We start from the raw sequence: 11545 nt of genomic DNA, 5'->3' as shown, positions 1-11545 counted from the left end.
TTAAAACTTCCTCAGATCCAGACACTGGTGGCTCATGCTTATAATCCTAGCTATTTGGGAAGTTCAGATCTGAGGATCTCAATTCAAAGCCAGCTCAGGCAGAAAAATCCATGAGACTCTTATCTCCAATTAACCAGCAAAAAGTGATAAATGGAGTTGTGATTCAAGTGTTATAGCACCATAATTGAGTGAAAAAAGTCAAATGAGAGTGTAAGACCCTGAATTCAAGCTTCAAGACTTGCAACCAAGAACAAAACAACAAAGAAAAAACTACCTTGAGAGACAGAAGCAATGCTAATTAAAACAGGCCTTGCAAGACAGGCACAATCTAAACCATTGGGTTTGATTGAGTGGTTAACAGTAGAAGGAAGAAAGGGAGTCATTTTTTTTAAGTTAGGAGATACTCTGAAGAATAAAAAATAAGCCTTAAAATTCAACAATCTAGAAGAGGTCTTCAACTGTCAGGCTAAAAGTGACAAGCTCTATAGCATTAGTTTGCTATTTTTCTTACTAGGCAAACCTGGGACACAGGCTGTGAAAATCAACAGGTGTCTGGAAAGCATCACCATTCCAGTAGGTTTTTCTCAGCACCCAAGAGATGTTGTCTTAAGTTTTGTCATCCTTCTTTATTCGGGTGAAAAAATTAGTCCTTGAATCAGAGGGTGGTAGCTCATGATTTGTTTGCTTGAGTTGCTAGTAATAGACATTCATAAATATGTACGCAGAGCTGGAAAAGTGAATGGTTAAGGTTTTCCATAAGATTAAGCAATGTAAATATGCCAAATATGACTAATAGTCCCGTACAGTTGCAGGATAGCTCCCGTCACAGGCTACTTCAACTTCCAGGAACAATTGTTGATTTTGTCAAGATACTGATCATATGAAGGGTACATATCGTGGACCATAGCACACTTTTTTCCTTTAGATTCAGACTCAAAGTGCCTAAAATTCACTCTATTGTAGAAAGAGCCCAGGCTTCATACCAGGCAAGCCTAAATCTGGATGTTGATACATCTACTGTGTTACCAGAAGGTAACATGACATTGCTATAGAAGAGAGAGTGAATGATGATGAGAACAGAAGATAAGAACATTATAGACATAGTGATGGATCGAAGGGGTGGCATTGATCAAGACCCCTCATTCTCATACATGGACAAGTTGAGCTAAAACCCTTTTGTGCAAGTACTCAAAGATAATAGTAATTAATTAATAGATAAATAAAATAAAATACATTTAAAAAAGATTTCCCATAACATGAACTGTCATAATCAGTGGCTGTTGGAACCTTCTTACTAGGTACAAAACTACTTAAAAAGTTATTTGAGATGAAGAGGGGAAAAAAACTAAATAACAATAAATGATTAGACCAAAGTCCATGAGGGCAGAATCTACATGTCTCCCCAATGCTCAACTGAGGGCTTTCACATAGTAAGGACCCAATGATTATTTGAATTGTACCTATACTAGAATGAACAGAAGACTAAAGGAATTAATAAATGCCTGTTATATGGAAGACAATAAAGACTCAGAAATGAACAAGACATAAATTTTCATCCTTGATAAAATCAGTGTATATGTGTGTGTGTGTGTGTGTGTGTGTGTGTGTGTGTGTGTGTGTGGGTGTGTGTGTGTCACATACACATATCATTACTATATTTATAATTCAGTCAAATATTTAGTTATAAATTGTAAGTGCTAACAAACCTAAACAACTAGATTGCACTCACAGCAAATAGATGCTACATAATAACTATATGAATAGGTGTAAAATTTAAATTATTTTAATATCTCTAAAGGATATGACCCAGCATATAATCATAGGTTCTAACCTAAATGAAGAAGGAAGAATGGCAAGACAAGAGGAAAAGAACAGAGAGAAAAAAAAGCAGCTCTAGGAAAATGACATTTATCATGAACTGTGAAGGTTAAAAGCTTTCATGTTTTTCTTTTCATCCAGTCAAAGAGAATCAGAGAAATGACAATACATCTTGGCAGGTTAAGCAAAATGGAAAATGGTGAGCAAAAGGCAGAAGCAGAAAGGAGCCAAATCAGGAAAAGCCTAAGCCCTTCCACAGAGGTTTGCACAATGAGAAATTGGAGAAAGGAGGGAACATATTTGTATTCTGTAAAAGACAATTTGTTCTGTGGACAAAGCTTTAGCTTTGAGGAAGAAACAATTGATGTTAATCAAATATTTAAAGGCAATGGTGGAAAAAAATAAAGGCAATGACAGAAAGTCAAAGTTGAATGGTGCTGTCATCTTGAATATGACGGTGAGAGTTGATTATATCTGCAACTGATTTTATCCTGGACATAGAGCCAAAAAGAGCTTGGTTGAAATTGAATGTACACAATGGTACATGGCTTAGGGACAGGGAAACATCACAGAGAACACTCAGGCTTAGCTTGAGCAATCAGTTCAAAGGTAAGACACTGGTCAACCTGTGGAGGAAAGTACTAGTAGCATACAAAACATGTTAGGGTTAGAAGTACCAATAAGATGACCAAATGAAAATGGCAAGAAAGCACTTACTATGTGCCAAACAGCTCTTCCTGACCAGAGTCTTCATGTCATGTTCTGCTTTTCTCTCTATCACTGTCTACCAGTACAAAGACACCTTGGATGTTTCTCAGAGCACATTGGCTGATTTCTGCCTTATATACTTTGCCTTTTCCTCTACCTGGGATGGACATATTGGAATGTCAGTTGACAATACCCTCTCTGACCACTTTCTCATAAAATATCTCCCACATCTCCATCTTCTCTAGAATTTCACCATGATCTTTCCTATAATCTGATCTGTTGTACTACACTTTGTTATTTTTCCTTTGTTTCTGTCCCCTCAGATATGATGCCTAGAAGCTCTATGAAGACTTAGACTCTATCATTTCTATTTACTAATACATCTGAAGAGGTGAGTAGTGCTTAACCTGCCAAATGGATTCTAGCAGAAGACACAGACTTCTAGGTCAGAAACCAAGGTCTAAATCATTCTTGCTGGTTTCCAGAACTCTAGTTTCCATAGGACATTTTCAAAAGGACTAGGGATGCCTGCATTCCTGCAATACCTGTGCAGAAGATGCAATGTATTACAAAAAGAGGAAACTAGACCTGGTTTAAAAAAGTGTATCTTTTTTTAAAGGGCAGTAAACATCTTTGAGGTTTTCCCTCAGAAGTGATATGCTTATTCATTCTAGACAGTAAACAAAACTACCCTGGATAGAACAAAAAGGAGATGCTATTTTAATTTTTCAAATCCGTTTGTTTCCTAACTTCTTTTTCTGGAAAAAGTAAATTGAAACAGAGGTGATTGATGTCTCTACTCCAAAGACATGCAGGACCACAGGAAGAATACAGAAGTCTTCTAACACCACATGGCTCTCTGTGCAGGACTTTGAGTGATCATTCCCTGATTATTTCAATTTCCACATAAATAGATTGAGGCACAGGTAAATGGATCAAACCTGCTAACTGGAGCTGTTTCCCTAACTGAATCTGGGCCAATCCTCCGCTTTCACCTCTTGCATGCAGGTGATATTACCTAGGCCTGGATGCCAGACTTTGAGACAGTCAATCAGTAATCAAGGACACGTGTTACATGGTGCAGCAGGTGGAGCCTGCATTACCACCTGGTTATATGACCCTCCAGTCCCAGGTTCTGCAGAGAAGCAGCAGGCTCAGTACAGTTTGCAACTGACCTTTGGACATAAACTACAACAATGAAGGTGGCAAGGATCTTTCTTCTCAGTGCCTTGGCTCTGCTCAGTCTATGGGGTAGGTGGTTTTTTAAAAAAATATTTCTCAGATTTGGTAACATTTTTGGATTTTTTGCTTCACTGAACACACTACAATCTGGAAATCTGACATGGCTCTGTCTTGCTATGACAATCTAGTCTTAGCTCATCTTTCAGTCCCCACTAGATGAAATAAGAGCAGGAGAAATTGCAGAAGGAAAGAAAAATAACTAATATAAGGAAAACCAGTCAAGTAAGACATGCTTGTGAACTGAAAGGTTTGGCTCTAGGGAAGCCAACACTTTGTTAGGGTTATAGTAGAGATTTTTTTTCTTTTTTCTTAAATACCTTACTATCACTATAAATGCTTATGGCCAATTTACACAATTGAAATTCTCATGAGATTCCATGAAATAGACAAAAAGCGGCTGTCAGTTATTCCACATAAAAGGCATAAGTTTTCTGATTTTTTTTTTTTTTTAGTTTTTCATCTGCAAAATGTCTAGAGGGAAAACTTTTTACTTGAATAGATGGCATTACATAAATCCCCAAATCTCATCTTGAAAATAGTGAAGACTCAGAACTGAGATTAGTTTCCTTTGTCATTGGAAATTATTAACGTTTTTAACTTCATCTTTAATTTAGCAGATTAATACTCTGAGAGCCAAGTCAGCACTTTGCTACAAAAGTAAAGAATATCATTTGTGGTATTTGTTAAATATTTACAAGAAGAAATGTCTTTCTGTCTCCTCAGGCATATTAATTAATATAAATATCTCTGGTGAGCACCTGTTTATCAATTTTCATATTTACATAAATTATGAAAACCAATGGGAACTAGGTACCAGTGGCTCATTGCTTATAATTCTAGCTACTCAAGAGGCAGAGATCTGATTATCATGGTTCAAAGCCATTCCAGGCAAAAAGGCTGTGAGATTCTTACCTCCAATTAGCCAGCAAAAATCTAGAAGTAGAACTATGGCTCCAATGGTAGAGCAGCCTTGAACAAAAGAAAAGTAATCCTACAACAACAATTAAAAGAAAACTGTGCCCTGGTCTCTCTGAGACAGCTGATACTAAAATTAAACCTAATCATCATTTATATTTCCTCCATTGGGTTTGCTTTTTTTTCCCCTTACCTGATGCATCAAGACCTGCTGGTTTGGGGAAAATACAATGTCTATTTGACTATTCATAAATTCAGAAAAGGCACTTGGACCTGTAATCAGTCAGTGTAATGTAGCTGTGGGAAAAAGGTCTTAAGAAACTGGTGGTGAGTTGGCAAAAGAATTGTTAACATTGCATATGTAAGATGGGGTTACATCAGAAAGTCTGGTTGCTGCTGCTGTTGCTAACATTTCACAACTACGTATATAAATCATCCAAATCTCTATCCATAAACCTGGACAAAGATGCTTAGTCTTCACTAATTATGTGAACAAAAGTCCAGTGGCTGTTTGTGATAATGATAGCAAGCATTCCGAGGATATTTGCTAGCTACTTAATTGACCTAATATAGTATTTCAATTATTTAGCATCATTTAACTATTTAGTATCTTTTTAATGGTTTGGGGATTTGAAATCAGGGCGTATGATTACTCTAAGGGCTTGCACATTTAGCTGGTGCTCTACCTGTGAACCACATCTTCAACCCAGCTTCTTGACCATGTTTTGTTTGTTTGGTTGTTTTTTTTGAGGATGGAGTCTCACAAAATTTTCTACCTTCAAACTATGATTTACCAAATCTCAAACCTCTAAATAGCTAAAAATACTGACATCAGACATAATCAAATTTTTGTTTAACTTTTTCAAGATGAAAAAGTATGAAGTTAAAAGGTACAAGTAGAAGTTAAGGTGGCAAATAGAAGCTGGTAACCAACAGGTCACAGTCTTTGGTGAAAACAATGTTTTCTGCTGATGAATATATCTGCCTTCATCCTTTTTAGGAAGCAACTTAACATGTTTGACTTATGTTTTCTAGGTAATACTACAGCCAACTCCCTAGGGAGAAAGGTAAAGAGAAATTTATCTTCTTTTTTAATTTCTCAGGATAAATCTGTTTGATCCCACTACAACTAAAGTTTAGCAGCCACCTTTCGATTTAGCCTCCAATCAAGAGTCAGAAAGCTAGGGAGGTTAAACCTGTGAGAGGCAGCTCTCCCATGCTAATATTTCTATCTTGAAGGCCAAGTTCACAAATGTGTAGACACATTCTATGCGGTTGTCTGATGCTGCAAAAGAGTTTTCACATACAGCTATGAAGAGTTTGGGGTGGAATCTTCTTGAAGTAGCCCTTCCTTCTTAAGCGCTCAAGTTCCACTCCAGCCCATTTGACCACATTGTTATAAGGTTCTCCTGATTATAAAAGATGCAGCTCTGACTTATAATGAAGAACAGAAATGGTAAAAATAAGTGCTTCCTTGGAAAAATATTTAGATTAGATCTAATTTTTCCATGTTTTCCCTTTTTTGTCTCAAAAGTTGTTAGGTACCAGTGGCTAATGCCTTTAATCCTAGCTACTAAAGAGGAGGTGATATGAGAATTACAATTGGTAAGGCAGTCCAGGAAAGAAATTCCATAAGATTCTTATTTCTAAACCACCAAAAAGCTAGAAGCTGAGCTTTGGCTCATATTGTAGTGTTCCAGCATTGAGTAAAAAGGCTGAGAGACAGCACCTAAGCCCTGAGCTTAAGCCTCAGAATGGGTACACATCCAAAAAAAAAAGTATCATAAATTTGGAGGCCAGAGAAAGAAATGCCTTCTTTTTGTGCACTTATATCTAGAGAGAGGCAATTGATAAAACTCACAAGTGAATACATTATTCTACTTGTAATGTGTTATGAAGAAGTTCTGGTACTATTAGTAACACAACCTAGTAAGACAGATGAGCGACTGTGCCCAGGTTAATGAGTGTTGGTTACTTTTAGCCAGGAAGAGTAAATGAGTGTTAGCAAAACATATCTGGTGGGAGATGTAGTAGAATGAAGTGATTAAAAACTAAAGCTCAGGATTTGAAGTAATTGCCTTTAAGTTCTGGATCCAGGTATTACTATCTGTGTGGCTTTGGATTTTTCACCACTTTGTACCTCATTGTCTTCACTTGAAAAAGAGGGGAATAATAAAAATAGTAAGCATAATAATACAATAATATTAATAAAAGTTTGCATTATAATTATGAGATAGGTCAATGAAGAAATAATTGACATTTTTATTGAGGAGTGAGAGTTTTGAAATGTTCGTCATTAACATTTTATTTATATAGATCAAAACATAAAAGCCTGTGGGACAGTGCACAGTTTGAAGCAGTCATTTGATGACTGTTAGCTTTCATTGGTATAGAGGAAGCACAGTACAAAGACTGCAGCAATGAGAGATACCCAGGAACTTCACGTGCTTTAGGAAAGACCAGTGTGAGTGGATTAAAATGCATCAGGAGGAGCATGTTCCAAAAAGCACCTGAACTGGGAGAAGTCAGTGCCTGGATTAACTGTGGTCTTGTGCCTTATCTGACTGGTCATATGAACAACCCACTATAGTCCGATCTCATAGAAGGTAAAGTGATATCATTCCCACTTCACAGTTGAAGTGACTGAGATTCAGGGAGGAAGCCAGCAGATTCATCAATCTCACACAGCTTGGACACAGCAGCAGAATGTGTTTAGACTCGGTTTCCTGACTTCAGATCCCTTGTCTTAGAATACTCAGTGCCACTCTTACAGTTACAGTCATGTTCCCAAAGAGATTAAAGCCATCTTCATATTTTGCTGTGAATCCAGAGAATGGATAGTGATGGAAAATAATGATGTTTCATTACTTTTTTAAGGCTAATTGTAATGAAGAAAATACTGGCTGCCCCAGGATATATCAGCCTGTCTGTGGCACTGATGGAACTACTTATTCCAACGAATGTATGTTATGTGATGAAAATAGGTGAGTACAAACATTTACTTGTAATATACATTTTAATTCACGGGTTTCAAACCTTTACCTATTTCATTTTTCTAAAGCCAAATCCAGAATGTTAACAGCACAAATTGTTTCCATCTTTGCTATATGATAGGATCATGTAATCTACAAATCACCATTGATTAAAAACCACATATTTTCATAGCAAAACAGTACATCACTTGAATTTTTAAAATCCTGTATACATAAAACACCTTTAAGTTTAACAAATAATTTTTGTGATAACAATGATTATATTTGCCCAAGCCCTCAAATACATAAATTTGTACTAGGTAGATACGATGAATAAAAATATTTTCTGTTAGCTCAGGCTTGTAATCCTGGGTATTCAGAAGGCTGAGATCTGAGGCTCAAGGATCAAAGCCTGTCTGGTCAGAAAAGCCCCCATGAGACTCTTCTATCCAAATAACCACTTAAAAATTGGAAGTGGGCCTGTGGCTCAAAGTGAGAGTGGTAGACTTGGGCAAACAGCCCAGGGACAGTGCCCAGGCCCTGAGTTCAAGCTCTATCTGTGACAAATATAAATGCAACTATACATATGTGTGGATGTGTGTATTTGCATCATGTTCATTTATGGCTATGAGAGCCAAATTAATGAAGGTTATTTTTTTCTGAAATGCCCATAATTGGGTAAAGGGAACCAGCAATAAACCTCCAGAGGAATAGATCTCCTGCAACTTTTATCTCTCATTCAACAACAATATACTTATTATGAAGGGTCATAGGAACATATAAGACAATTTCTTCTCTTTTAACTTATAGCAGATGCCAACAGAAAAAAATAAGTAAAATATTATAGAAATAAAACATAGATAGCAATGTCTTTTTATTAAAGGATTCAAGAAAAGAATATCATTTTCAACAGGGGTCTACACTTTAGCAGCACAGAATAAAATCATAGTCCAGGTTAATAAAACTGTGAGACAATCAAAACAAAAGAGGTTCCACAAGTGTTCTAGAAAACACTTGGTTATTCTGGGACTGATTTGATATTGAAAATGTTGGCTTAGGCTCAAATAATTGTACATTTCTATTATTCCACAGGATGAATTTCCTCCTCTGAGTCTGTTTAAAGTCTTAGAGTGTAGCCAGGATTTGCAAAAGTACATCTCCAGATATATTTCAGTGTCCTGAAGTTCCAAACCCAAAGCTTCTGCTTTCTGGTGAATGTGTTTTCCACCTTAAAGATGTGTAAAAAGCAGTATGCCACTTGTTACTTTTCTCATGACCTATGTTGTTGACATTAAGATCAAACTTCATTATTTCCATCCAAAGGGAGGAAGAAGTGACAGAACAGCTTCAGTGTAGGAAATTTCCAATTGCAAAAGATCAAAAGATAGACTATTTATAGTAAAACATTGGGAAAATACCATTGGAGGGCTGGTTTACCTTAATATCATGGTTTTATTGTTTGAAATCTGTGTAAATAGAGAGCAACATTTGAATCCCAGAAAATATAACAATCTTCCTGTAAGAAAATTTAGGTCTTCCCTAAGAAAATTTAGGTCTAGGGACAAATTTGGTTTTTCTAAACATAACACTTTTCTTAAGGTTCTCTACTGCATCTATTTTTATTGCCTATTAAAAGCTCCAAACAAACCACTGCATAGAAACTAGAGCAAGGCTCTGAGCCTTTGTGATGGCTTTTGTTGTTAAACAGAGGCTACATATGGTAGCCTCTTCATTATTAGGTGTCTGGCAAAGATATTTGTTAAGGTCAATACCACTCCATTTCTTCCCTACTTTCTCAGGAAATTTGTATTGGCAAATTCTTTTGTAAGCCATCACTATCCAACAGGACATTTTGTAATGATAGAAATGCTCAGACAAGTTCATGAGAGAGAGTATAAGAAATAGTAAGTTTGATCTGCACCAATGTGTCTGTATACAAGACAAGTCACACACACAGACACACACACACACACACAGAAATGCCTATCTATCTGTGCTAATGCAAGCCACTAACCCACAATACGCTAACTGTTAGAATTTAACTGTGGTTAGGACAACCGAGAAACTAAATTTTTAAATACCACTTAGCTTTTAATTCTGATTTAGTCTAATGTGGACAGTGAGCATGTTGAATTACTGTGAAGAGCACAGCCATGAAGAACAGGTCAGCCCCTGTGCTCTGTTAGATGTTTCTGCTTATGTATGGAACTGATTTGGAAAACAGGATACTGAGATGTTAATTCTCATTAGACAAAAAGCATTTAAATTTCTTTGCTTCCTGTGTATAACTAATATGAACTAAAAATCTCTTAAAATGAATCATTGGGGGTCAGGACAATGTACAAACAAAAATGTATGAGTGGCAGGTGTTATCTAGTGAGAGAGAAATAGAAGATTGTTTGTAAACCTACTGGTTTATTCCAAGAAAGGATTATATATATATATATATATATATATATATATATATATATATATATATGTATGTATATATGTATGGATGTATGGATGGATGGAAACAATCTTAAGAGAAATGACTTCAGAATTCAGGAATATTTAGCTTAGAAAAGAAGAAAAACTGATTTAAGAAAGGTATTATGGGGAGAGGAGAGTGGAAAGGTGATCTGTAGGGAGGAGAAGATGTTTAGAACTGACTGAGGTAGACAGGTGATCCCTTCTGTGAGACCTCTCTGATTTGGATCCCCATTTTCCTACAATGAAATGTCCAACAGCTAGCATATACTGCCACAGCCAAAGCTGCGTGGTAGCTAGGGCCCTAGCCCTAAGACAAAAGAGGCAACAATGAATTTGAGATTAATTTCAAAGACCTAGTACAACACCCACTCAATCTATAAAAACGGTAAGTACTTTTTCTCTCCTAATGTATTCCTAGTGATATAATAGCAATCAACAAATATTTGTTGAATAAGTAAATAAGACCACGATAGAGAAGTCAGAACAAATTTTTAATGCTCTCTATTTAAAATAAATCTGATCTTTTTCATTGTCTTTCAGCCACTTTTTTGTCAGGAAAGTTTAAACTGATATTTTTTTCAATCTCTTCTACAGAAAGCGCCAGGTTCCTGTCCTCATTCAAAAATCGGGGCCTTGCTGAAGACTTGAAACTTAAGGCCCCCTTGATGGCTGGGGAGCCTGATAATTAAATAAATGCACATGAATATACTTTGTTTCTTTCATATGTTGTTTGTTTCCTCAAAATCATATGTGTTTATATTGAAGACTCAGGCAAAACTCAGGCAGGAAAGTCCTTGAGACTCTTACCTCCAGAAAACCAGAAGTGGTGCTGTGGCTCAAGTGGTATAGCATTAGCCTTGAGCTGAAGTGCTGAGGGACAGCGCCCAGACCCAGAATTCAAGCCCCACAACCAAAAACAAACAAAAAAAGAATAGTTGGAAAACTTGTACTCCAGAAATTCATTACTTGCTTTATTCCATTGGCTGAAACAGTCCCTTTAGGTTTCTGTGAGAGTTAAGTGAGTATCTGCTGTGGTGGGCACAGTTCTGTCTATGCACATGGACATAGTGCATACAATTTAGTCCTTGAATAGCCCTGTGGTCTAATTATACTGGTGATGTTCTTGGCAAACAATGTGGCAGAGTTATAACTCAGGTCTAACCTCAAGTCTAATGTCACTTCTTTGAAACCACAATTTCCTCCCTTAAATATTCATTCTTAGAGACTCTAAATAATATCTTGGGATATTGTGTGTGTGTGTGTGTGTGTGTGTGTGTGTGTGTGTGTGTTTATATGCAGTGATAACAAAGAAGGTAGAAATAATGAAGTGTCCCTTAAAGTGTGTGGGGGGGAATCTAAGGAGGAGGGTGGGGGAGAGGAAGAAGGAGGAAGGAAAGAGGGAGGGGAAGTGAGAGGGG

At 36.7% G+C, this 11545-nt stretch overlaps 1 protein-coding gene across 1 annotated transcript; it reads left to right on the top strand.

Moving 5' to 3' along the window:
* The first annotated feature begins 3670 nt into the window (after positions 1-3670).
* On the top strand, positions 3671-10835 carry Spink1 (serine peptidase inhibitor Kazal type 1). The gene is made up of 4 exons (XM_042692187.1): positions 3671-3777; positions 5719-5750; positions 7561-7667; positions 10722-10835. The coding sequence occupies exons 1-4, from the start codon at positions 3723-3725 to the stop codon at positions 10765-10767; spliced, it is 240 nt and encodes a 79-aa protein (XP_042548121.1). The 5' UTR covers positions 3671-3722; the 3' UTR covers positions 10768-10835.
* The last annotated feature ends 710 nt before the right edge of the window (positions 10836-11545 follow it).

This window comes from Dipodomys spectabilis, unplaced genomic scaffold (genome assembly GCF_019054845.1).
Source record: "Dipodomys spectabilis isolate Male_0828 unplaced genomic scaffold, ASM1905484v1 ptg000147l, whole genome shotgun sequence".
NCBI classification, from domain to species: domain Eukaryota; kingdom Metazoa; phylum Chordata; class Mammalia; order Rodentia; family Heteromyidae; genus Dipodomys; species Dipodomys spectabilis.
Note: the sequence above shows the minus strand (reverse complement) of the source record. Positions and strands in the feature narration are given on the sequence as shown.